The sequence below is a fragment of the Polistes dominula genome, unplaced genomic scaffold (assembly GCF_049000335.1).
Source record: "Polistes dominula isolate Pdom_NZ unplaced genomic scaffold, Pdom_raw_medaka contig_83, whole genome shotgun sequence".
In the NCBI taxonomy this organism is placed as follows: domain Eukaryota; kingdom Metazoa; phylum Arthropoda; class Insecta; order Hymenoptera; family Vespidae; genus Polistes; species Polistes dominula.
The window spans coordinates 1,153,493-1,181,426 of NW_028301032.1; the positions used below are offsets into that span (position 1 = coordinate 1,153,493).

Sequence of the window (27,934 nt, forward strand, 5' to 3'; positions counted from 1 at the left end):
TCCAACCGGAAATACTGTAAAATATGAAGGCGCGTAAATCGGGAAATATTCAAACTCAAAGTGAAACATTGAAAAAGATTTCTTAATAAATTGATAAAAGATGAAATCTTATCAGTGAAGTGTTTCGACCATGAAATGCAGTAGTCTCGTTGTTAAGGAATGCAACGAAAGTAAGGTCATGGAATTAGAGTAGCAAGCAAGAGAAACGATTCGGAAGTATACGTTTAGTGTCACGGTCTCCTCGTAGGTTGGTCGAACGTACGGCGTGCCAGAGAAGCTTGAACCTGCGCAGAAGAGGGCACGTGACCTGCACTTCTATTCTTAGCGGAGGGTCCGTTTGATGCGAAGAACACTGCCTCGTTCACTCGTCGTCCGGCGCGCGTCCAATAAACCATCAGGAGTGAGTTTTTCTCTCCTTATCTTTCCTTCCCGTTCGTTAACCCGTTTCTGTCTCTCTCGCCAACAAGCGAGTATCCATACCCGTCAAAGAAAAGAACAAAGATGTCTGGATTAGCGGACCCAGTGGCATTCGCCAAGGATTTCATAGCTGGTGGCGTGGCCGCTGCTATCTCAAAAACAGCAGTAGCACCTATCGAACGTGTGAAACTTCTATTGCAGGTACAGCACATCTCTAAGCAAATCGCCGAAGATCAACGTTACAAGGGTAAGTTTCATTTGTTTCGTATAATTTGTAATAATAATAATAATAAGTTAATATTCCTAATATTTCAGCGACCGTTTCGAATCGATTTTCGATTCGACTCGGTCTCACATAAGAGGTGTTTCCTCCTCCCATCATCATCATCGATCGATCGTGCACTTTACATTCATAGTAGAGTCTTTCAATTGATCTTTTTCCTTATGATTCTTATCTCTTGAAAAACCCAACACGGATAATACATTTTCTAGTTTGAATGATATTTAACAAGCTAACTTTGTGCGAATTATATTTTAACCGTTATGTAATGGCATGAACGAGGGAAAGAACAATGTCGGAATCGGAACGCGTCGTCGCACACACGACTCGCGTATTTCCTAACTTTTATCCCCATTTATGTAATAGAACGGAAGGTCGATTCTCGTTCCACTTACATAATGCGTTCTGTTATAAAGATCTTTTAAAGAGTTAAAATATATGTCTTTTTGTCAATGGATATTAATGGGTCGATATTCTCTATAAAGACATTTTGACTGCCAGATGGCACTTCTTCGATGACGATGGCTTCGCCTTTTCACTTGACACTGCGTGCTCCTTGCTTGCCGATCGATGACGATGCGGGCAAATATGGCCGCCGTTCTCACAACGTTCGAATCTTTTTTCATCCGCATATTCCATTGTCATGTATTTCGATATCGATCGTTATATCGATGACTTTCAAATGTTTCTATTATAAATGACATTATTTCTATTGTTAGTTTTACAACGTTGCAATTTGCAATACTTTGATTATTGCATACCTCTCACATGCTTTCTCGAATGGAAACCATGTTGGTTGCTTAGGTTAAATTTTGATATATTCTTACGATCTGATTTATATTGACCCTGAAAATAAAATTAGAAATGAAATATTTAACATTAGAATATTACTTTTTATTGAATTAATACTTATCTATTTTGAATTTGATTGAAAACTTTGATTGATTGATTGATTTAACGATCTAATAAGTTGGATGATATTATGGCGTAATATCAATTAATTTGGTACGTTTTAATTGACGTCCGAGTTCTTTTTCTTCCCGTTTGTTTTATTAGGTTTGAATAAATTGAAAAATTGATGCAGTTGTATATATTTATATTTTTCAGGTATGATCGATTGTTTCGTTCGTATCCCTAAAGAACAAGGATTCTTAAGTTACTGGCGTGGTAATTTTGCAAATGTCATCCGATACTTCCCTACTCAAGCTTTGAACTTTGCATTCAAAGACAAATACAAGCAAGTTTTTCTTGGGGGTGTTGATAAGAATACCCAATTCTTCCGTTATTTCCTTGGTAATCTTGCATCTGGTGGTGCTGCTGGTGCCACGTCTCTCTGCTTTGTGTATCCACTTGATTTTGCCAGAACTAGGTAAAATAATATTATTACTTTAATTAAAAAAAAGTTAAAAGAAATTCTCTAACATACTATTTTGTGTAGGTTGGCAGCTGATGTTGGCAAAGCTGGTGGAAATCGTGAATTCACTGGACTTGGAAATTGCTTGACTAAGATCTTCAAAAGTGACGGACTTACCGGTCTTTATCGTGGTTTCGGAGTATCCGTCCAGGGTATCATTATTTATCGAGCGTCTTACTTCGGTTTCTATGACACTGCCCGTGGCATGCTGCCGGATCCTAAAAAGACACCATTCCTTGTTTCATGGGGTATTGCCCAAGTAAGTCAATGGTCGTGCTGCTCTAAAAATCAACGAATATGTTTATTACATATGTTCACAAGGTGTTTACTATAAATATGTAATATTTATTTTTCAGGTTGTAACAACCGTAGCTGGTATTATATCTTATCCCTTTGACACGGTACGTAGACGTATGATGATGCAGTCTGGACGTGCCAAGACTGATATCTTGTACAAGAACACTTTACATTGCTGGGCTACTATCTACAAGACAGAAGGTGGTAGGGCATTCTTCAAAGGTGCATTCTCTAACGTTCTTCGTGGTACTGGTGGTGCCCTCGTACTTGTATTGTACGACGAAATTAAGAACCTTCTTTAAGAATACTGCAATGATATCCTCACCTCATTAACTTCACAATCGCGATCACAACCACCTTCATCGTTATCCTTGTCATTCAATTTAGTAACAATTTCCAAATCGAGAGACAGATTACCCATATAACTGTCGATAACTATTAACAATTAATTCAAGCAAAGGATAATCGACAGCGATTAATGCATGGAAAACTCGCCAGAATATAATAATAATAATAATAATAATAATATTGTTTTCGTGAGTTAGATGAGAAAATATTCTTAATTTATTGTCGAATTCAGTATTTTGTTGCAGTGACTCAACGTTATATATAATTACAACTTATTATCATATGTCACTTCCATTATAGAACAAACAAAAAAATAAAATATATGTACGTATTTGCGAAAAGGAAAAAAAAGTATAACAGTTTTAGAAAAACTTGTTTGACGTGTAATATTATAATAAAAAAAAAAAACTAAAAAAAAAAAGCATTATACGTGCATATGTGAGAAAAGCTATAATTAAAATATTGGAAAGGTAATCGGTCTACTTGACTTTAACATTGAAGGTTGTTCATAGTAAAAGCAAAATAAACAGGGATGTACAATTGATCGAGAGAGGGACGCGCGACGAAAAATAAAAAAAAAAACATTTAATAAACGGCGATGGCGGGGCGCGTAGACCTGGGCCGCCCCCGCCCTTAATCTCGGCCCATTGTAGATAATTAATTATTCGTAATTAATAAAATATCATTTTATGGTATCAGTGAAAGTCCATCGAAGTTTCATGGACATTTTATTTAATTTCACACTCCAGTCGACTATGTGTAAGATAATGAGACGCGTTATTCAGAATGAATGTAATCTGTTTATGTTAAGATGCATTCAAGGAAAGCAGCAAATCAATAAAAATGATACAAAATTTAATATTTCTTTTCTGCCATACCTTTGTTACATGAATTCTAATAAAAATGTATCTTAATTATTATAATGGTAATATATGTAGTATAATCATAATTTGTTTATCATAAATTAGTAAATGATTATTTTCTTTGTGTAGTCAAATAAATCTAATAATAAAAATAGGTAAATATGAAAAAAAATTAAAATAAGTCTTATGGTATATCTTATCTTATAATTTGAACATTAAAAAGAGGAAATATAGTACAATTGGTCTTATATTTAATACTTAAATAATATAAAAGAGAGATAGATAATATTAAATCTTTTCATATATGTTTGTACAAAGTTTGAAAAAGTTCATAAAAGGAATGACAAGTTAGGGGGTTAGGTACACCATGGACACACTTACTTTTATATACACCAATATGATATGAAAATGTAAGCAGGTCATACTGTTGTTCTGTTTGTATCACCAGCTATTTTATTTAAAATTCTACTAAGACCTGGCATATTCAGTATGGTTCCTAGTATAGGAACTCTTCTCAAAAAGCTTATTGCTACTGGTAAAAAGCCACTGTAAAATAGAAACAAATATTTCAAATAATTAAATACATTAATACGATTTTAATGCAATAGAGTTAAATGAATACCTGAATAATAATACGAAACCATAAATTTCTATAATTATTCCAATAATTGGCCAACCCATCAATACGACTAAAATACCACCTAAAAAGGATGCACTGGCTTTGATTTTATGCCATTGAAAAAAGAAACTTAACGTTCTTCGTGGTCCAATAACGCAAGCTAAACCTGATATGAAAAGGAGCTGTAAAAAAAAAATAATAATAATAGTTTAAAGATCATATTAAAATATGTATTCATATTTTTGTTATAAATGCTTACATTTCCAATTGCAAGCAAGCCTTTATCAAAGAATAATAAAATTCCAAGGAATAAAAATGATATTCCAAATCCTGCAAGCCCAACTCCAATTTCTATAAAATAGAAAATTCTTGTCTTATTATCATGACATTGTAAATTATGTTACAATTTCAAAAGTTTGTTTTTATTTTTTTGTTTGTTTGTTAAATATTATAATCCGATTTTATAAAATATAAGACCAATAATTTACTTACTTTGTGTATCCGTGATTTCAAACATAGTCGACAGTTATTCTTGATGATTTTCTTTTATAAATTATAATGAGTAATATAAATTTGTAATAATATTTGGTTAAGATGACTGACTTGTATAAAATCTAACCTATATTCACGTTATTCCTTACGTAGCAGCATAGTATCAGTCAAGTCCATTAAATATAATTTTATCAGCTTTTACTATTTTGACGTATGTATTTGTACGGAAATGCATTTATTGATAAGTATTTAAAAATTGTATTTTTTTAGATAAATATGCTAATATACCTGAGGTAAGGAAGTCAAGGCGTTCGCGAGTTCTACAGTCACCGTGTCATTTAATTAACAGCAGTAGTTTACCGACATTGTTGTGTTTTCAATGCGCTGACTGTACCACTGATGCGCGGTAAATTTGAATTGGATATTTGTCATATTCGTATTTATTTTGTTTTTTCTATAAGGTATCTCAGATTATTTCAAGAAAATTTGACCAATGTATTATTCTAAAGTTAAGAAATAGAATAGAAAATAATGTTAAATAAATATGAGCTTTTAAATGCTTTATTAAAAAGTTTTAACAAAAATATGAAAACAGTACTGAGACATCTTATATATTTTATTATATTGCACTATAAAAGAAAAAGTTTTATTTAAAAATAAAAAAAGGATGAAGAGGGATATTATATACAAAATAAAATTAAATTTTTGTTTGTTTGTTTATATTATCGATACGATAATATATACGATTATCTTCTATATATAAACAATTTATTATACAAAATTTGATAATGAAGTGAAAATGACGATTTGTAATAACGTGATATTAACGATAATTATATTACAAAAGGATAAAAATGAATTTGATCATTAATCGTTAATATGGCTAATACTTATTTCTAATTACACGATAGAAAAATATTATTTACAATCGATTCAAGGTACATAAATTACGATGGACAGGCACTTTAGCACATTAGAGATGATCTAAGCCACTGCAATAAAAATAAAATTAATTTTTCAACAAAATTAAAATATATTTCAAAAAAGATATTTATATAAAGTTAAAGTACAAATATTGTTATTTATAATTTTATTTTCATTTTAATTAACATACCTCTGATAAACTTAATTTTATAGTTCCATTTTGCAAAGGATCTTTGCTCTCGAATATACCTGAAAATAAATCAAGTTAGGATTTCTTTTCTAAAAATCTGAAGCTATATTTTAAATGAAATAAATTCTGACAATATACATAAGTTATATTATTTGTTTGTTCATACCAAATGCATCACTTAAATGTAATATAGCTGAGACAAAATCGCCGAATCGCAGAGTTCCATCCTTCCTCATATATCGAAGGATAAGGATCGACAATACGTCAGTATTTAATTGAAAACCTACCAATAAAATTAATAATTATAGAAACACATACAAAAGAGTACATTAAAATCTTTGTAAAGTAATCTGGTAAAAACGTACCAACTTCTAAAAGAGCATCTCGTAATCTTTCAGCTTTGAGAATACCAGTCTTTTCTTTCGTATGATTTTTAAATGCAGCTTGCCAATATTTCAAACTACACATGAGATCTTTGAAGTCATTGAACTTTAATCTACCACTACCTGAACTCTATATACACATATGAAAACAAGTTAAGAAAAAACGAACGTTTCTATTAGATCAAATAATAAACAAAATAATTAAAGGAATAGTTTAATTTTCAAGGATACATCCATCGTTAAAACAACTTGTCGACAAACTTCCATGCATGCACAGCTTTTAATGTAATCTGCAATATGAGATATATTTTAGAATTGTATTTGTATTTACATTATATTATCTTTTAAGATTTATCAAAGTACCATTAGGAAGACAAGCTTCGAGTAATTCTTGAAGTTCAAAAGCATTTACTGTTCTGTGCTCATCAGCTAATTGTAGGAACACAGCTTCGTATTGAGAAAATCCTTTGCCTTCTAGAGGAGGTGCTTTGACGATAGCTGATTTCATTAACGATGGTGGTGTATCCAGTAATCTATAAATTATTATTATTAAAAATGATTTTCTATAAAATACTTTGATGAATTAGATGCACCATTTACATACTTGAGTTTCAAAGGTTTACTGCTGTAAACTCTTAACGTAAAACTTGTTTCCTGAGTTGGTTCAAAGGTAGTTGGTACTAATAAGTAACCACCCTGTTCAAGTTGACACCTATGACTCACTTGTCGACTATTCGTATATTCAGAATTAACCAATGATTTGTTTTTCTTAAAAAATTGTTTGTTTATCGATTCTGTACTGTTCTTAGGTAAAGTGTAAGCTGTGAAACCTATTACCTGTAAATGAAAGATAAAAAGAAAGATAATAATTAAATGTTAATGTAATGTTACTTATTAGTTGTAAAATAGTTCATTGAAAGTATCTTACTTTCAATTCCATGATAGAATGTTGATTCAACGATACGATTACTTCTTCCATCTCGCTCAGAATCAAATGTAGTTGTGGATTTATGTGAAAGGTTTCTGCGTGATGGGAAATATTTATTATAGTTGTTGTTTTTTTTTTTATATAATCGTCCTATTACATGTTTTCTAACTGACAGGATTAAACCAACCTTGATTATTTCGACATCCACCTGCTGTTACACCTCTCCTCCAACTACCCTGATATAATTTCATTTGCCATGTGTGTTTATTGTGCAACGATGGTTCATCTCTCGACGTTTCAGCATCCAAATGTACCACTTCTAAATGAGTGAACGTTTTTACAAAATCAGAGTAGGATATCCTTCAAAGAAAAAGAGGAAAAAAAACAAAATTGTTTTAATATTTCTTAATCATTAAATTTATGATGTAAAATGAGTTTTGTATTATTTCATAGTTCAGTAACTCACCAAAATTCGCCTTCAGCCATGTTTCTAACCGCTAAACGTTCTCGTTCCATTGCTGGAATTTCGTCCCACTCAAGACCACCACGTGCCCATGCTCCTATATACTCGCCACCAGGACCAAGTGGATTTCGCAATTTTACCAGTTGTACAGCCTCACCACTAAATGTTTCTACCTACGTATTGCGATACGTTTATTTTATACTTGTCCTTTAACATCTTACACACAAATATTTCAATTTATTTAATTTACCCTTTCAATGGCGTACAATCTATAATTTATTCCCATTTGTATACCGTTGGCTAATTTTTCTGTACTGGCACGTAACTGTAAAAGAAAAAGAAACAGCGTTTTTAAATTTGTACGATTTTTTTTTGTTTAAATCAATTTAATATTACCTGATGTTGTTGATTATTGTGAACAACACAGGTGATTAAGGAAGTCATATCTAAAAGTTTAGCCAATGCTCTACCACAAGCAGTTGGATCTTGTCTGATGGCAATGCTTTCCGTGATGCCACCAGTTAAATCGGACAAACCATCTAACAGCGTGCCATATTTTAATGCCTCGTAAGAACCGTGAAGCCTGAAATGTTCAAATGAAAAGTAACATATAACTAATGGGCTGAATTAGAGAAAGAGAGAGGAAGTAAAAGTGCCTCTCTAGTTGAGGCAGGTCAAGAGGTCTCGTGAAAATGACTGTCGTTGAAAGATCGGAAGGAAGGAGAAGATTCTTAGCTTCAATCTATCGATTCAAACTTGACAGAGAAATCCTTTAAATAAACTTTCTTCTTTATAATAAATTACATTAGAAATATTTCATTTAAATAAAGATCAAAAACCAATGTTCAATGTTACAATTTATATTATTTCATTTAAATTAATTTAGAATCTGTTTTAACTGGTTAACTGTGATTGACGAGTATACTCGTCATGCGTATAAAGTAGCAACTATTGGCTATTTAAATTGTAATTTTTGAGAAAAACAAAATATATTATCAAATTTCAAGATGTTTAGAATATTTTGAGATCATGTTGAAATAAAACGAGCAATTAAAAAATATAAATAATTTGAGATGAACTCATGGATGCATCTGTCTCAGTATGCATCTGAATTTATTTATGTGTGTTTAAAGTTTAATCTCTAAACCGTAACCATTCGCACGCACGAGTAGTTGAGAGAGGAATTGCATGGGTATTTTCTCAAGGAAGACCGACTCAACTCACGACGTATCACGATTAAGATGAAATGTTCATGCAATTCGTCGTTTGTCGTCGAATCATCGTCTCGTAACGAATCTAACCGGTAGTAATCATTTCTCCTTTTGTACATCTATCAAACGTGTACCTAGGTTTCTGTTAGCTTTGATCATTGAATTCTTTTACCAGGGTGTTTTTTTATTTTATTCATTTGGTGTTCGTGGTCTCGAATGGGTTCAAATGTGTGTTTTACTTTGTTGTATACATGAAATTAGAAATAGGGGTAATTTATTGTTTGATAAATAATTTATCAAATCCCAATGAGGTTGTTAACGTTGTTAGAATAATTTTGTGTACTCTGATAGAAGTTTGTAAGTGTGGTCACCGGTGCACTGACCTCTGATCCATTGCTGGCACCCAACCGACTACTTGCCGAGTGAAAGTATCGCTTGGGTATATACTTGTTTAGTATATAACCACGTTGGCATGTGCGTGCACGAGTATGGGTGCCCAGCATAGCAGAGCATGCCAGAAATCTCGATGTCGAGTCGAGTTCTGATTTCTTATTCTTAGTCTTCTTCTTATTCTTCATTTCCAATTCTTTGAGATATTTTTATTTTGTGTTCTACAATTCTATTCAATTAATTTTTTAGTCCAAACAAATTCATTAAACATTGGAATTATTATTTTATAAAACAAATGTCATTTCATTTAAGAATATTTATTTAAATCAGATTATTGTTATGTACAAATGAGTGTCTTGTCACACGTTTTAAGAGGAACGAGTTTATTTCACATGTTAATTAAATGTTAATTTTAAAAGAAGACTTTTTAACTTAAGCGGTCATCACTAGGAGTGACACTTGTTTTCTAATGGAAATCGATGGAGAATACATACACGTTCCTTTTGAAGATGGATCGTCAATAGGAAACGTAGCTTTCTAACTGATTTTAATGCACGATTCTTGCTTTAATAAAATCGTGTGTACGTGTGTTCCGAATCCAACAGATTTACCCACCATCAGGTTGGTTGTCATGAAAGAGGAGGTAAAGATCGGATGAACAAACTCGTTGAAATTCATTTTTCATTTTTTTTTGTAACCCATATGTGGTTTACCAAAAGTTATGGTTCAAAATCACAGTCTTTTTTTTTTAACAAAGAAAAGGTGTCCACGTTACTTTCTAAGGGGTTCGTCAATCATTGAAATTACGTTTGTAAATTTGTTTACGAGGAAGATAACCGTGTTTGGTGTGTGCATACAAAGTTTCCTTTACGCTTATGGCATCGTAAATGCATGAGTCTGAAGAGTGGGGGAGGAAGGGAAGGGGATTGAAAGTACAATTCACCGCAGCACGCGAACAACCACCGAATGCCGCAAGGTATTTTTATATCCAATGTTGTATAACTTTTTTTTTCTTTTTTTAAATCACGTATTTTTAAACGACGTGCTGTAAAAAACCAAGCAATAACTGTGACAATCATTTATATATATATATATATTAAACAATATTGGTTAGGCAAGTAAATGATTGCGGATTTTGTCGGTAGATGGTTTTTTAAACTCAGCAATGACTGAATTGTCTCAAAAAAACAGAATCTCAGAGAACCCAATAGAATCTCAAGCCATAAATTTTGGTTAACGAGAATAAACAAAAAAAAACTTGTGTTAAAAAAAGGTAAAACATTTGAAATATACAAATTGAAATTTTCTCCTTGGCAAGTTGCAAGACTTGATACGTCATTGCATTCCAAGATTATTTTGGTTGTGGAACGAGGAAAGATATGTGGTAATGCAATGATGCACCGAGTGAGGATTGGGTTGGGGTGAAGAGGGTGACACGTTCATGAATCACACGCATTTTGTACATAACATAACCAAGCTTAGGTTTCAAACGGAAGTCGCCAAGTAAGAGAAGGTTATAACATTAACGTGGTATTAATTATTAATGAGTTTTGTGTTAGATGCACACGTTGTAAGATCTTTCAGAGTTGTGTTGATCATATAAGTGTCTTGAAGTGTTTAAGTCGTGTTAGGCGCCATTAAGAACACTGTAACACAACTTTTAAATGGATAATAACGGTTGTCAGATGTCTTATCTTAAAGTATATATATATATATGTTATACTTTACTATACTTTAATTATTTATACTATACTTTAAATATTATTAATTAATAATTTAATTATATTGATAAAACTTTAATAAGGTAAAATATTAATTCAGTAATTGTTTTGTATAACAAAATCAAAATAATTAATTTATTTCAACTCTAATATTTTATTTCGTTTTTAATTAAAAATTATTAACAATATATTTAATGTAAAAACAAAAATTTGCAAAAGTATTTTTAGAAAAAAAAAATAAAAAAGAAATTTACGAGAAGTTGAAAAAAGAGAAAGAAAAAGGAACAAAACGAAGAAGAAGTTGAATGAACAACGAGTCAGAGAAATGGAAGTTAGGAGGAGGGTTAGGAGAGGTAGGAGGATGATGGGTCATCAGTAGAAGATTAAGAAAAGGAGCAAGGACCTCAGCAGAAAACCGGTCATCCTCGTTCTTTCGTTCTTTCGTTCTTTCGTTCTTTCGTCCACGTAAACTCATCTTCCAACTCGAAGAGAAAGATCGCAAGGAACGATTACTCGCATCACGGATCACTCAGGTTGGTTCCCCTGAGATTTCCTTTGACTCTGACTCTGACTCTTCGTCATCTCAGTGACCAACCCTCCTTTCCCTCTCTACCCACCTTTCCAACTTCCTTAGCCTTAAGTCAATTTTATTTCTATCATTTTTACCTCGATTTATACTCGTTTCGTTATGTAATATAATATTATTTATAAATAAATTGTTAATAAATTTTATTTTATTATTATTGCAAAGAAATATAGATAAATATTTAAAATATTATTGATTTTCAAATTTATTAAATAAAAAACAATTATTAATTAATTAATTATTATATTATAAATATTTTTATTTATATTATATATTAATATTAATTATTATAATTAATATTTACATATAAAAAAATATAATATAATAATATTTAAATATTAAAAATAATATAATAATAATGTCACATATATAAATAAAAAAATATTGAAATAATTTAAACAAAGAAAAATATTATATACCATTTTTAAATAAAATATTGATGTTAAAAGATAATATTATATTCAGGGTCATGATAGAAAAGCATAACGTTGATCGTTTGACGCGTAGGTGTGTTAGTACGCAAGACGAAAGGACGAAGATCGCGATCGAGGTTCATCGATCTATTGCAGTAAGGTCGGGTTGGTTAGTTTCTTGATGCATAGCTGCACCTTGAGTGCATCCACCTGGTGAACGCCCACACCGCCCACTACAAAAGCGCGCATAACGTGCGAATCGTTTTCTCTTGCTTGCAAGATGCAAGGCACCTTCTTATTTCTGAACATACATTGGACCTGTCGACCATAATTTACACTTTTCCACCATTACCTTTTCGACGAAGAGAAAACTGAGAGCCCTTTTTGTTGAACGCAATGCTGCACTACCATTCGTTTGAAAATAAGATGACTATACTTTCGAGAATACTTCAAAAGAATATTTCAATGTTTTGTTTTATAAAAAATATTTTAATTTACGAGCAGTAATTTAACCCCGATTGAAATTAACTTACTTCGCATAAGCTTTTTCCAAAAGGGCTGGCCAAAATTGATCACTGTGCCGACTTTGGACGAATGCGAGTCTTCCATGAACAGCAGGTAATCTATCATCGACGAGTACTTCTACCCAAGCACCACACCACCATAAACGAAATCTGAATACACCAGCATATTCTGCGCTAGGTGATCCTGCTGGTTCACCATTGTTTCCGAAATCTTGATCGGCTGGTACCACCCTGTAGAAAAGTCCTTTACTCAAGTGAAGAACACCCAGACAAGAGACCAACCATTTGTCACCTAAAAACAAAAACAATAACAGGATTATTATATCATTCAAAGGGGAATCCTTAATCATCATAGGGGGAATTACCCGTACATCCACCCGATTCTACTGCCGTCTACAGGCAGTATTTAAAAATACATCCCCTAAATGCTACTGCCACCTATAGGCTGAGTTCATTAAACTTTTTCTTTGAAAGTAAAATCTTCTCACAGCCTTGAACGAATTTATGAAATAATATATTTATATTTATATTATAAATCAATTAATTCGTAGACTTTAAACGAATGATTTAACTTAACTCGTTTACTTAACCAAACTTAACCTAAATACACTAATTCTCGATTAATTATAGTCATGGTAAGAATATTTATGAGTTTGTTAGCAATCACGATCGATAGATTTCTAGTCTCTCCCATCCCACACTTATTCGTGAGAATCGTTTATCGGTAAAAGGGAACAAATTGTCAAACAAAATATAAAAACTGTGGATCATGATCGTGTTCGTAATCTTCATTTAAAGTTACAAACCATCGTTGTTCCACTTTCACTGTTAAACCCGGTTTACATCACACGAAATTACATCGTAGAGAAACGATGATAGGTCATTGATCAATGTACACGATGACAATATTAATTACAATGTCAAAAATTAATAATTAAACTGCATTAATTTCATATTAAGTTTTATAATTTAAACAGAATTACTCATCAAAATGAAAGAAACATTTGTTCATTGTTAAAACTTATTTAGAATTATGTTGAATCAGTATTTTACACAAATACAAACACACAGATTGTTAAATGAACAATTTTAGAATAAAAACAAATTACAGTGTGTTCAGTCATTGTTTCGTAAATGATTTTAATTGTCAATGTAAGTGTCAAGTTCTTTAGGTGATTGCTAACGTAAGATTAAGTTAGAAATAACCTAAAAATAATTCGAAATATTCCCAATGGAAAGTTAGTCAAGTTTTTTTTAAATATTTGCCAAATGTTAGATAAAATAAAAAAACACAAAGTTTGCATTTGCATTTATGTTGTTTCATGAATGATTTCAAATATTTAGGGTTAAGAATGGTGAACGTGAAAAAGCCTTGAAAGAAGATCGTCAAAAATTTGTCGTTGTGCAATATGTAGGTCGAGGCAAATTATTACGTGTCATTATCATCATCATCATCATCATCATTCTGTTACGAACTTGGTTTGTGGGTAGTATTCTTGCGTACTCGTTAACGGTATAAGTTGCATTCAAATTGCAACGAATGTTAGAACTTCTGGAATGTATTCTGATAAGTATCAAACTAACATAACCTCTTTTGAAGTCTTCCTTCTTCCATGTTTGTAAATTTTACAAGTAAAATATTGTAACAAAATCATAAATAAGTAGGAATGACTTTAAGTATGTATAAAAAAAGGTTTCTTATGTATTCATATATTATATATGCATGTGAATGCATCAGGGTTGCATCAGGGGTTAATCAGTTAACTGTGGCGCCCTCGTTTGAGAGTTGTGAAAGTGAATTTTAAATAAAAATGATTTATATTTTCAAATAAATTAACTAATGCATTTATATGATAGATAACAACCGAGTTAATAGTAAAAGACCTTCGTTTACATTGGAGAATTAATTTGATTCAATTTGTATAGTAGAATGAAGTATTAACGGTATCAAAAGTCACTATGAGAGGCAGCATTATGGGTTACTTTGATGCGACATGATGTTTAATTACTTAATTACAACCGTTTGTCGTGTAATAGCTGTTATTATATGCCTTGAAAAGTGGTAAAATATATATATACATATATATATGCAATATGTACCGTACGAAATCCTACAAACTAAATTGCAAACGATGTGTTTATGATTCAAAATAAAATTATGTTAGGTTATAAATTTGTATAGGTTACGATATCTCTCGAATTTGATTTAAAAAAAAAAAAATGGGGAATATTTTATTTATTTAAAATAATAAATTTGTTTGTGTACAGGTTGTAAGATTTTTTTTTTATTAAAGTGTCCTTTTTGTTTATCGTTTATTTCGTTTGAAAAGTATTTTTAGACAAATAGAAAAAAATATTTTTTATATAAATGAATATAAGTTAGAGTTAAAGATAAATATAAAACAGTTGAAGAAAAGGTTTTGAAAAATTGTAATAATAAATAAGTTTGACCTGTGGTCCAGAGAAACGTTTATATTCGAAAATCCCACGATCGTCGAAGGTTGAGAATGATTTTTAGGTCATTGGATCTCGAAGAAAGTTTTCTATGGGAACGAGATTCACATCCGTATGAGACTAACTTGTTGAATGATCGATACGTGGAAAAATGAATGAAACATAGTAAACAAAATTATATTTAGACTCACCCATTTTTCCAGGAATTACGTCAAACTGTGCTGGTGCATCGCTGACGAATATTGGACGATTGCAAAGTTCCTGTTAACATAAACGTTTTATAAATTAAATTAATATTTATATTTAAATAATGAACATATTTTTATATTATTTAATCATTTAATTTCTTTTTTTTTATATGTAATTAATTATTATTTGTATTTAAATTACACATGAAGTATGAAGTTTACTGCATATGAAGTGAATTATAACCTAACAAATATACAATATAATTGGATTTAAATAAAATATATATTTATAATTATATTTTTGTTATATTAAATAAATAATGCATTAAATGCGATTACCTAGAATTGAATTAAAATAAAATATAATTATAATTATAATTATATTTTTGATATATTCAAAATATATGTGTACATATATATATATACATCTATAACTTAACACTATATTTCTAGTTTTATTACTATAATAAAAATGATAAATAATTAACCAAGGTGATCTCGGACCAGGTAAATCCCCAACGTTAAGAAATCCTGCTAGAAAGAAACTCGTTGAGTTTAAACAATGGATTTTCTCGTGTGGTCCGGAAACGTGCGACGCTTTCGTACCGCTTGGTACAATTAATTACCGTTAATTAGTCAGCTCGTAGAAGCGCTAAGAAATTTACCGATAAAGTGGATGATTGTACTATATAATATATTTTTAATGTAAAATCCAATAAAAAAATTCAACATGTTTTAAGTTTGCCTCGATTGCGGAAACGTCATTTGTTTTGCTTTTATCAGCACGGTTAAACATATTTATGCACGCATTCGAGAAAGCCCCGTAACTTATGTCGTTCAGAAACAGAAAATGGGATCCGGTTACGCGTCGTTGATTCTCTTGTCGTTTACTCGTTTCTTATTTTACTACTTTCATCTTGTAATCTTACGTAATTGTCTTAAGATCGTTGATCTTGCTTAACACAATAACATCTTGATATTTTTATTTACTTAGAAAACTTGTTGATTCAAACATATTTGATTTAAAGAAAGAAAAATTATCAATGAAAAAAATAATCAATGTTAAAAAACAATATTTCTAATTAGACCATAAAGATGAAGAAGATGATGAAGAAGAAGAAGAAGAAGAAAAAGATATCAAGGTAATAGGATGCAATGCATAAAATTACTAAGAAAAATCTACGAAGCGAGTAGTGTTGGTTGTATAGAAACAAAAAAAAGAAAAAAGAACTAGAAAAGTTAACCGTTACTCCTCGAGTTTAAAACGTTGTGCTCACGAAAGAAAAGGTTTGGTTTCGCGATTACAGTCACGAAGAGACAAGGTAGACGACAAGGAAAAGACAACACCGTCGTTGTCGTAGTCGTCGTCTACGTGTCAAGGCTGCGTACTGTTTTCGTTACGGTTCCTAAGTTCTTCCTCAAGTTCTCATTCTTTTCCGTTTTGCGAAAAAATAATTGGAGCGTACGATAGAATTTGCTTACTTTTGTTGTTATTGTTGTTGTTTTTGTAAGATTTAATTTTATTTTTTCAAAGAATATTAAAGATATGATTCAAAAATATAAATGTACTAGGATGTTTTTGTTATCAAATGTTGATTTTATCTATTTTTAAAGTGTTTAGTAAATTATAAACAACGCACAAAATAATAATACGCGAAAAAATAGAAAAAAGCGAGGTTAGTTATATCATTGAATTGTAATACAGCGCTATCTGTTGAAATATTTCAATACTTAAGGACCTGAATAACCTCTAAATGTGACAAATCTTTAAATTAGTAATAAAAAATGCAAAATAATTGCAACAAAAACTACTTTATGTATTAAGTTGAAACAAAATCATACAAAATAAACAAAATTTCATTAAAATTTGGTTCAGTAATTTCAAAGTTTGTTGGAAATCAACAATGTGATATTGTATTTTTCTATATAGAAGATATTGGGATCTCTAGCACTTGAATACGCTATCTGGTGGCTAAATTCAAAATTAGAGTAAATAGGTCGAATTGTTACGTCACGCCCCTGTCAGAGATCCCAATATATTGAGTTTTGATTTCTGTTTTAGGTTGGTTATCATAGGAAAGGAGGGTTAAGTTTTAAATGTTAGAATAAACACATGATCATCATCATTCATTACCTTTGGCCTTTTCCATTGGAATTGGAACGGTGGTGTTTGATGATAAAATACCGATGCTTGGGTAGCTGGAAATTCAGGATCCTCCCATAGTTCACCTCGTTTCAAGCACGAACGCTTGATTCGTTCGTACTCGCTCATTACGTCCTAAAAAAAAATTACAAAAATAAATAAAATTAATATTCAAAGAAATGAAAAGGTGTGTATCAACGAAAGTGAATCATTTCTTTAGAAGTATAACTTTATTATTATAAAATATTCGGTCAACGAATGAAAGAAAATTAACTCGTATTTTCATTCGACACCTATCGGAAGTACAGGTAGGTGGTAGGGGAAGGAAAAAAGGAAAAGGTGAGAGTACAAATTAGTCTTACGTTGTTTTAATTCGATTACCTAATGAGACTTGGCAACTCCGTTACAGAATCATACGTTAAGTTACCGTTATTAAATCTCACTTAACAATTAGAGGCGCCAAGAATTTATTTTTAAAAATAAAATCACTTTATTCCTTAATTAATGTTAACTATTGTATAAATTTATTCCCGTCTATGTGAATTTTTTATGTCTAGTATCCTAAGATAGGATATAGTAATAATAATTTAGGCGCCAAGAATTTTTCAAACCACACACAAATTACTTTTATTCATTAATTAAACGTTAAATGTAATATAAAATTCACCTTCTATGTGAATTTTTTCTTTTCCTAGTATTTTAAGATTTAATACCAATTATATTAATAATAATATGTTTCTAATTTAATTGTTTTCTTCTTTTTTGATTTTTGGTTCTGAATAGGTTAGTTTTGGTAGTGAATTTGGTTAGTTTTTAATGTGATTAGGTTAGTTTTGGTTCTGAATTATGTTAGGTTAGTTTTGGTAGTGAATTTGGTTAGTTTTTAATGTGATTAGGTTAGTTTTTGTTCTGAATTATGTTAAGTTAGTTTTGGTAGTGAATTAAGTTTGTTTTGGTAGTGAATTAGGTTCATTTTGGTTCTAAATTATGTTAAGTTAGTTTTGGTAGTGAATTAGGTTAGTTTTGAATGTGATTCGGTTAGTTTTGGTAGTGAATTAGGTTAGTTTTTAATGTGATTAGGTTCATTCTGGTTTTGAATTATGTTAGGTTAGTCTTGGTAGTGAATTAGGTTAGTTTTGGTAGTGAATTAGATTAGTTTTTAATGTGATTAGGTTAATTTTGGTTCTGAATTATGTTAGGTTAGTTTTGGTAGTGAACGTGGGTACTTTTTAATGTGGTTAGGTTAGTTTTTGTTCTGAATTAAGTTAGTTTTGGTAGTGAATTAGGTTCATTTTGGTTCTAAATTATGTTAAGTTAGTTTTGGTACTGAATTAGGTTAGTTTTGAATGTGATTCGGTTAATTTTAGTAGTGAATTTGGTTAGTTTTTAATATGATTAGGTTAATTTTGGTTCTGAATTATGTTAAGTTAGTTTTGGTAGTAAATTAGGTTAGTTTTTAACGTGATAGAATAAAATTCATATAAATTCATCCTTGTGACAGATAATAAAAAAAAGAAATTGGAAAGAAAGTTATGAAAAGAATGAAAAAATGTATATTTAGGCCTACGTAAAATCTTCTTTACGTTGGCGTTAAAATTGCGTAAGGTTTAGTCAAGTTGAATGGCTTTAACTGTTGTGTACTCTAACATATATATTCCCACGCACTAAAAGATATGAACTATGGTGTCGACCTCGATATATCGTTTCGATAAATACACTATGAAACATCATCATTAACTAGAGAACGCATTCTTTTCTATTCAGGTCGATATTATCTTTATCTTTCATTCTATTTTTTTTCTATTTTATTTCTTTTTCTAGGTTAGTTTTATTTAATCAAACTTATATTGTGTGCAATATTGATGTGTCTTCAGAGAATTACGTAAAAAATAAAATAAAATTGTAAGACGTTGGAATATTTCAAATAAAATTCAATCAATTACAATAAAATAATTTTATATATAGAATTATTAATATTACAAAATAATATTTTATATTCTATTTCTACAAAAATATATATAAAAAAATAGAAAAAGTAAGGTTATGTAGTATGTAAATTGAAATAATTGAATTGCAATACGATGCCACCTATCGAAAACTTTCAATACCTAAAAAGATAACCTCTAAATAAAATGAAATCTTTAAATTAGTAATAAAAAATACAAAAATAATATTTTCAAAGTTCATTGGAAATCAACAATACTTTGGAGTATTTCACATGAAATTCAATCAATTACAATAAACTAATTTTATATATAGAATTATTAATATTACAAAATAATAGTTTACATTCTATTTCTACAAAAATATATAGAAAAAATAGATAAAGTAAGGTTATGTAGTATGTAAATTGAAATAATTGAATTGCAATACGACGCCACCTATCGAAAACTTTCAATACCTAAAAAGATAACCTCTAAATAAAATGAAATCTTTAAATTAGTAATAAAAAATACAAAAATAATATTTTCAAAGTTCATTGGAGACCAAAAATGTGACACTTAATTTTTATATATAAAGTTATATATATTATAATCATGTGTATTGGTTAAATTATATATTATCTTATTTTTTCTTATATATATATATATATGTTATCACACACACATATACCATGTAAAGTACTTATATATACATACATTATTCCTATCATGTACATTGATTGCTTTCAGTGGTATCCTCCATTATATTTTGCAAGTATTTCTTTGATAATATATTTTCACCACGTGTAAGCGATAACGCAGGCCGAGGAGATGGTGCGTGGAAGAGTCGTGAAAGCGTCACCATTACGAAATACTCAATTACGTTGTTCTGGGTCTGACGAATACGACAAGACGCACACACACACACACACACACATATATATTTATATATATATATATAACTATAGTTTACAAGTGTATATTTTTCAAGAGAACTCCTCACCCAAAACCATTTCAAACGAAATGACAAATTTCCCAACACCTACAAATGAGTTTTAAGAATTGATTTTGAAACAGTTGATTTAAAATGCCAATAGAAACAAAACAAAAATTAACAATACATATTTTCATTTATCATTCTTTTGTTTTTACTTTTCAATATAATTTGTTTATTATTATTATTATTATGTTTTCTATTTAGTCCAGTAACAAATAAACACCTTGGAATACCAGGTTAGAGGCGTGTCTTTTAGGTCCATTGTCAACGATCTGACAAAGAAGTATAACTATAGTTATTATTATTATGTCTCGACTACTGTATTACGTAATTAATTGTTTACTTCCAGTTATATATTAGTTTATGATTAGTTAGTTAACGACGTTTTTCTTTTTAAGTACATGCATTTAACTTAACTTCATTTGATCGTCTAACTTTTTTGTTTTCCATAGAGTCATAGGAAAACTTAATAATTTTTTTTGTTCAAATATTACTCTAAACACTTTAAAATATTCTATACTGTGTATATAATTAAAAAATGATGTTTATTGATACCAATGATGTATAGGAACGAAAAAAACAGTCTTGAAATGGAAGAAAAAAATGTTCAGAAATAATGCTTACTTTTAAGACTGATTATACCCATAAATAATTTCGATGGGTGGCACTAACAGGTATCGATGGATTCCTTGAACCTTTCTACATCTGTAGAAAAAAATTAGAATGCCGTCAGTGGTCTACAGTAGGCTCTGGAGGATTTTTTTGGTGGACGCTTATAGGCGGCTTACTAATTCTCCACTGCAGATGCAGATAAATTTGAGAATTTTACATATTCTCGTTAGTGTCACTTATTGATGGTTCTGTTGGTACAACTACTCTTCAAGATTACTGAATAATTTCCTGTTTTCTATTTTAAATAGCCAACTATTCTACTGGTTTCATTTCATGGTTTTCTTATTCCTGATACTTTGAAGGTTTCACTTGTACCGTTTGTGATTTGCATACATGCACAAATTTAAATCTTTCTCGTAATTAATTTCATTTCAATTTGAATCACCGATAAATCATTGATAAGAAAAATATCATCTTAGTTAAAAGGTTTTTTTAAAATCACTGAGTTTAATATTCAAATAATTTATTATACATTCGACTAAGGAAAGTCAATAAAATTCATCGAACCGTACGTTCTACATCGAAAATGAGTGCAAAACTATGAACGTACACACCGATATGGTCTATTTCAAAATTAGATCTCATCTTAATTATCTTTTCTTTATCATTGTTATGTATAATAATTAATATTAAATATAATAATATAATTTTATTCGAAATATTTTAGAAAGTATATATTCATTCTGAATGAAACAGCTTTTTTTTTTTGTTGGTTTCAATCATTAATAATAATTATAAAATAAATAATAAATAAATAAATAAATAAATAATTAAATCTTATAATTTGGTTCGTGAAATTTTATGGGGTTTAACGGTATACTTTTATATATTTTTTTAAAACTGTAATTCAATTATTTGAATAAATAATAGATAAATAAATAAATAATTAAATTCCATAATTTTGTTACTTGCAAATTAATAATAAAAATACTATTTTGTTCTTTCAATCATCAATAATAATTTAAAATAAATAATAAATAAATAAATAAATAAATAATTAAATCTTATAATTTTGTTCGTGAAATTTTATGGGGTTTAAACGTATACTTTTATATATTTTTTTAAACTGTAATTCAATTATTTGAATAAATAATAGATAAATAAATAAATAATTAAATTCCATAATTTTGTTATTTGCCAATTAATAATAATAATAATAATTTTGTTATTTAATTTTAAAGAAATTTGATTATTCAATTGTATTTTTTAAAATTGTAATTCAACTATTTGCATAAATAATAAATAAATAAATATATAAATCCCATAATTTTGTTATTTGCCAATTAATAATAATAATAATAATAATAATAATAATAATAATTTTGTTATTTAATTTTAAAGAAATTTGATTATTTAATTGTACTTTTTAAAATTGTTATTCAACTATTTGCATAAATAATAAATAAATAAATATATAAATCCCATAATTTTGTTATTTGCCAATTAATAATAATAATAATAATAATAATAATAATAACGTTGTAATTTAATTTTAAAGAAATTTGATTATTTAATCTAATTTTTTTTTAATTTAATTCAACTCCATTTGCAATATTAAAATTAATTCTAACAATTTGCAAAGTATATTCATCGTTATATTAAAATAAATTGGTAAACAATTAAATAAAATATTAAAAAATAAAAATGTGAGAGAGATGAAATGAGTATATATATATATATATATATATATATATATATATATATATATATATATATATTCGAACGAGAATAAAATAAAATTAATTTGTTATTAAAAATTGAGATAAATTTTGTAATAGAACTTATGGAAGATCGTTATCGTTATATACGAATCGGTTTCTTTATTCTACCTTCCGCCAAAGCGGCTACTACTTCAACGATTTACTATACTTTGAGATGAGGAGGAAAGGGTGGAGGGGTTGGATGGGGTGGGGGGTGGTAAGTTGCCGTACTCTCTCGTACCGGTCGGACTAGTTTCACGCTTGGTTCTTTCGCGTCCTTGAGAGCTGTGGCACATTGCTTTGAGTTCAACGCGAGAAAACCTTTATGGTGTGTTTGGCTTCTCTTGCAAGAAATAAAGAAAGAAGATAAAAGATTAAAATAAGATTAAGAGAAAGAGAGAGAGAGAGAGAGAAGGAAGATAAGAAAAAAGTTAACATCTTCCATTTCTATCTGTCTTTCTCTTTATGTTAATTTATTATTATTATTATTAAGAAATTTATGTATATGAGTTTCTTTAGTTGGTTAAAAGAAATAAAAAAAGAAATAGTAAAAAATGTAATGGATTTTGTACAGTATTGTGTAATTCATTTATTCAATGAGTGTAAAAATGTTGATGTTGGTTATTTTTTAGTGATGTTAGATTTTATTTATTAAAAATATGTTTTTTGTTATTTATTGGTATATATTAAAGGTTGTTTAGTATTGAAATATAAAATAAAAATAAATTATTCTAAAAGTGTGTAGGTTAAATAGTTTTCTATTAGATTTGATGATATTAGATCTACCAGAAAATTCAGTTCGTTCAAACAAATATTAGTTCAATTTTTCGTCACTAGGGGTAAGGTTTCTCCCCCATTTCTTAAATTGCCGCCATGTTTGCAAGAGTTCAAAAGTAATATAAATTATAATTCATTGTTTAAATTAGGAGTAATTTATTATTTTATGAAAATAATATTTTAAATATTGAAATATTCAAAATTAAAAAAAAAAATAACTTTATGATATTAAATTGTAAAATAAAAATATTGGGTTGTCTTGAAAAGTTTGCGCCGATTTTGACGAAAGCTGGAAGATGCAACCAATTTAAGTTTTTTTTAGTTATGTATATTTATATAATAATAAAAGCAATATAATAATATATAAAAACAATATAATAAATATAATAATAAATATAATAACTTAAAAATTTCATGTTTCCAAAATTTTTCAGGTTTTTTACCAAAAGAACTTTAATGCTATCTATCGAAAATTGACACGAACTTTCCGAACAAGCCAATAAAATATTCTGAAAGATATAGTTATAATCATTTTGACCAATGAACGGTTGTTTTATCCACATATATACATATATATACATATATATATAGTCTTCCGGTAGTTTGAAACTATGGGAACCGTAATGCGGTTTTGTTGAATTGCCCCAAGCGTTTAAAATAAATTCTCTGTGTGTGTGGATCGTTTTTCGATTCAATATAAACTCCCCTTACCCCTCCCCCATAAGTAGTAGTAGCAGTAAAATAATCAAATAACAAAAATAGAAAGATAAATCAAATGTTTAAGTATAAGTTGTATAGGTGAATGGTTTCCACCAATGGTTAGCATTCTGGATAACATCGAAGAACGGAAACGATTATCATTCTGTGTTGTGTATTTGTATCTTCTTCATCCTACTCATCTTCCTTCTCATTTTCCTCTTCTAAAACGTTTTATCTCCCTCCGGGCACACGCGTTCCTTCAGAGGATTTTAACCTCGTGGTTGTGTGACGATTTCAACTGACAAACTTTGTATTCGTACTGTGACTTAAAATAGATTGGATTGTCTGAAATTCTTAGTATAACACGAGTATAATGCTATTTTGAATTTTGTATGTTAGTGTAGGTAACAATTCAGCAGACTAAATTGAGAAATTTGTATTCCTTGTTGTACACGATGGTTACTGTTTCTTTTTATTGTAAAATAAAAATAAAAATTGCTAAAATGTGACGAGTCGTATGGATAAAAGTTTGGTAATGTTCAACTGTTTCGCGCAGTAACCAAAATCTATGACCAACAGATGATGCTGGACACTTACCTGTATCTTTTTCTTTGTTTTTAAATTAATTAATTATTTTATAAATAAATTAATGTAATAAAAACCTAGTTGGGACTTAGCTGAAACCTGTTGCGATGCAACATTGTGTCAAAATTTCAAAACAATCAAAGTAAAGTATAATACTTTTGGTAATTAGAGGTTAGAAACAAAACTAATCTTATACATTATAGATTATATATAAAATATTATATTTATTATATAATAAATTATTATAATAATATGTATATAGATTTAAATATTATGTTAATTATTGAAGTGAAAACTTCTTTAGAATGGGAGTGATCTGAAAAGAAAACAAACGGAAACGGAGCTATGTAACGAAGCTATGAAACGGCTGCCATACTAAATAATGAGAGAAAAAGAGACAAACATAGGATTTAGACTGCGAGGGAATGAGACAGAATATGGCTATACAGTTTTTCCTATTCTCGGTCTCCTCTTTATGCTATGCTTCGTAGTTATCGCTCCTGGTTGTATATGTGTGTGTTTGAGTGCGACTGCATACCACAAAGCGTAAACACACGTTTTTTCCGAAAAGTGGTGAGGTTTTTTCCGAAAAGTAGTGAGGTTTTTTCCGAAAAGTAGTGAGGTTTTTTCCGAAAAGTAGTGAGGTTTTTACTAGACTAACAGAGGTGTCTTGTTTCCATGCATTTTTAAGTTACCAGAAGCAACTTGTGTCATTGCTTTGAATTGAGAACTTGCTTACTGTGTAATATGTTATATATTTATATATGTTTTCAATAAAGCGTATAATAATTTTTGAATGTGATAACAATAATATAATAATAATATTATAACAAATAAACCCAACAATTATCCTACTCCTGATATTTCGCAGTCGTCTCTTTCTGTCAAAACTTAGTTTTTCGAAGGTTTCACTTCTAACACGTGTGATCTGCCCACATGATATTTTTATATTTAGTTGGCAAGTAAATAATTGCAGATTTTGTCGATAGGTGGCTTTTTAAAATCAGCAATGATTTAATTGCTAACCAAATAATTATATTTATAACATTACATTATCTAATAATAATCAGTAACATTCAATTACTATTTCTAATTCTAATTTTTATTCAAACTTATTTGTTTTAGAACATGTAACAAATCGTAATAAATGAATTCAATGAACGTATAAAACATCAAATTTACTTTCGCAATATTATTGAGTAATATTTTTCAATTGAAAAATTGTATTATATATTGTACATAAATAAAAAAAAGAAGTTTGATAGAAACTAATCCCGAGTAAACCACGTAGATCGGGAAGGCGTGATCCAATGTTTGGCCTTCGTAGTGTTTTGTAGGCTAAAGTGAAGGTAACAAGGACTTTTCAACGTGTACAATGAAGATAATAAAAACCTTTCCATTCAAAACTCAATGAACATCGAGAACGTTCGACGTCATTCTTGAAACACTGATAATGACAAATCCAATGTATAAATTAAAAATAAAAAAAAGATTATTCTTGTATTTTTCATAATACATGAAAAACAATATTTTACTTTAATATCATTTTTTTTTTCTTCAAATTTTTTAGAATATTTGTGTCTGTCTGTTTGTTTTTTACTTTCGAACAAAAGTCTCGAGGCTATTGCTCGCTGCATGAATATATTTATTCATATATACATATGTGTGTGTGTGTGTATGTGGCAAGCATAAAACTATTCCATGCAGAGTATAGAAAGTATTCGATTAGTCATCGCCCTACAATTATACACATCCGTTCAACAACGAAATAGTTATTGGTGAAACTTACTTTTATGGTATATTACATCTATAGACTTTTGTTTTTTTGTTTTTTAATTGAATTCCTTGAGCTTAAGTAAAAATATTATTTCAAAAACAAATCTACTATTTGAAACGTTTTATAATTTTTATTTTAAATTATATTATCTTATTTTTAAAGATAATAATATTCTGTTCATTTTGAAAATAAAATATTTAAAATAATAAATTATTCATAATTATAACAATTAATTAATTTAATGACTTTTGAACTCTTGTCAACATGGTAGCAATTTGTATTGGGTTGTTTAGAAAGTAATTTCGTTTTTTCCTGACACAATAAAAGCATTAGTTGATGCAAATCAGCAAATAACAACACGTGAGATCGGTGTGTGGTTAAATTTATCAAATTCAACTGCTTATGTCTACTTAAAAGGCCTAGATTTTAGGTTAGGAAGCAAAAATTGTCTTCATTTTCAAAGAAAAAACGAAATGATTTTTCGAACAACTCAATATATTCCATTTTAGGAAATGGGGCCTTACCCCTAGTGACGAAAAATTGAACTAATGTTTGTTTGAAAGACCTAATACTATAGCATGGAGGGTAGAGGTTGGGAGTATCATCTCATATGGGAGAAAATTTGAAAAAGTGTCCAGCGTATGTTATAAATAACAGTTCACAAACCTTCCAGAATGTCGCTGGTGTAGACAAAGGGTACGGTATGAATGTAGCAATTGTAAACGAATTGAAGTATGCCGAGTCAAACAATTTAATATTATTGGCGACTAAAGTAGTTAATTATTGAAAATTTCAACTACTTGCTTAGTAGAAAATATAAACTTAAAGAATTATTATGAGAAAACGTGTAGCTAGAGTGATTTTATTTCTGTGAACTGTGAATAGTACGTTTATTGATTTGTTATCATTTAATTTTATGAACAATTATGTGAATAACAAAACAGTTATGGGTAAAATTTGTTGTTGTGAAATTTGTCTTCTTTGTTTATTTCTCAATCCTACTCTAATAATATTTGGCGCTTCCTTTAAAATGTACCCTGATGCTAATGTGGCGCCACCCTAATTTAATGCATTTCGACGGACACGTTTTATATATACAGATGATTCTCCTTACCTCTACTCTCCATATACTGTAGTATAATACTTATTATCATGAACCAATGAACTCTGACCTTAATAATATTAATTAACTCTCTTTACTTGCACATTTCATGCTCTATTTTTTACCCCTTTTATTTAATATCCATAAACTTAGATATATTTTTCAAGAAGATTATATCTTTAAATCAAAGTTCTCATCTCTAATGTATCTCCTTCAACCCCTCATTGTATCCTTTAACAGGATAAAAAAGAAAATGTAACAGGTGTGACGTTTAAAATGAAAATTTACCATTAGTAACTAGTAATCTATTTAACCCATTTAATTATACAACAACAACAACAACAACAACAACAATAAATTGAGTTAGACGTTTAAAGTGAGGTAGTAGACGAGAAAATATAATGATGATGATGATGATCAATCATTATGAAGATCCTCTATCATGTAATTCTCTA

At 29.3% G+C, this 27,934-nt stretch overlaps 3 protein-coding genes across 4 annotated transcripts in view; 1 reads left to right on the top strand and 2 right to left on the bottom strand.

Annotated features, from left to right (window-relative positions):
* The first annotated feature begins 355 nt into the window (after positions 1 to 355).
* Positions 356 to 3,615, top strand: Ant (ADP/ATP translocase). Its single transcript, XM_015326546.2, has 4 exons — positions 356 to 664; positions 1,805 to 2,066; positions 2,136 to 2,370; positions 2,468 to 3,615. Exons 1-4 carry the CDS (start codon positions 502 to 504, stop codon positions 2,708 to 2,710), a joined length of 903 nt encoding a protein of 300 aa, XP_015182032.2. The 5' UTR covers positions 356 to 501; the 3' UTR covers positions 2,711 to 3,615.
* Positions 3,029 to 5,059, bottom strand: LOC107069322 (vesicle transport protein GOT1B). Its single transcript, XM_015326547.2, has 4 exons — positions 4,731 to 5,059; positions 4,498 to 4,589; positions 4,242 to 4,420; positions 3,029 to 4,165 (listed from the first exon to the last, which is right to left on the bottom strand). Exons 1-4 carry the CDS (start codon positions 4,753 to 4,755, stop codon positions 4,039 to 4,041), a joined length of 423 nt encoding a protein of 140 aa, XP_015182033.2. The 5' UTR covers positions 4,756 to 5,059; the 3' UTR covers positions 3,029 to 4,038.
* Positions 5,060 to 5,432: 373 nt separating this feature from the next.
* The window catches only part of CalpC (calpain C), a 30,541-nt gene continuing 8,039 nt past the window's right edge, over positions 5,433 to 27,934 (bottom strand). For both annotated transcript variants that reach the window (XM_015326574.2, XM_089174444.1), the window contains 15 exons: positions 17,240 to 17,383; positions 15,109 to 15,178; positions 12,473 to 12,755; positions 8,015 to 8,201; positions 7,869 to 7,943; positions 7,622 to 7,791; positions 7,343 to 7,515; positions 7,156 to 7,250; positions 6,832 to 7,064; positions 6,591 to 6,760; positions 6,459 to 6,517; positions 6,210 to 6,357; positions 6,011 to 6,127; positions 5,845 to 5,903; positions 5,433 to 5,722 (listed from right to left, as the gene is read on the bottom strand). In XM_015326574.2, the coding sequence (XP_015182060.1) occupies positions 5,696 to 5,722; positions 5,845 to 5,903; positions 6,011 to 6,127; positions 6,210 to 6,357; positions 6,459 to 6,517; positions 6,591 to 6,760; positions 6,832 to 7,064; positions 7,156 to 7,250; positions 7,343 to 7,515; positions 7,622 to 7,791; positions 7,869 to 7,943; positions 8,015 to 8,201; positions 12,473 to 12,755; positions 15,109 to 15,178; positions 17,240 to 17,383 (2,010 nt within the window). In that variant the 3' untranslated portion in view covers positions 5,433 to 5,695. The remainder of the gene's footprint in view (positions 5,723 to 5,844; positions 5,904 to 6,010; positions 6,128 to 6,209; positions 6,358 to 6,458; positions 6,518 to 6,590; positions 6,761 to 6,831; positions 7,065 to 7,155; positions 7,251 to 7,342; positions 7,516 to 7,621; positions 7,792 to 7,868; positions 7,944 to 8,014; positions 8,202 to 12,472; positions 12,756 to 15,108; positions 15,179 to 17,239; positions 17,384 to 27,934) is intronic.

What these genes read in the sequence shown, in the direction of transcription:
- Ant (XM_015326546.2), top strand. Translation starts at nt 502, where the DNA reads ATGTCTGGATTAGCGGACCCAGTGGCATTCGCCAAGGATTTCATAGCT. An exon ending in CGAAGATCAACGTTACAAGG is followed by an intron (nt 665 to 1,804) that starts GTAAGTTTCATT and finishes TATATTTTTCAG; the next exon opens with GTATGATCGATTGTTTCGTT. An exon ending in TTTCATGGGGTATTGCCCAA is followed by an intron (nt 2,371 to 2,467) that starts GTAAGTCAATGG and finishes TTTATTTTTCAG; the next exon opens with GTTGTAACAACCGTAGCTGG.
- LOC107069322 (XM_015326547.2), bottom strand. Translation starts at nt 4,755, where the DNA reads ATGTTTGAAATCACGGATACACAAA. An exon ending in GCTTGCTTGCAATTGGAAAT is followed by an intron (nt 4,421 to 4,497) that starts GTAAGCATTTAT and finishes TTTTTTTTACAG; the next exon opens with CTCCTTTTCATATCAGGTTT. An exon ending in GGTTTCGTATTATTATTCAG is followed by an intron (nt 4,166 to 4,241) that starts GTATTCATTTAA and finishes TCTATTTTACAG; the next exon opens with TGGCTTTTTACCAGTAGCAA.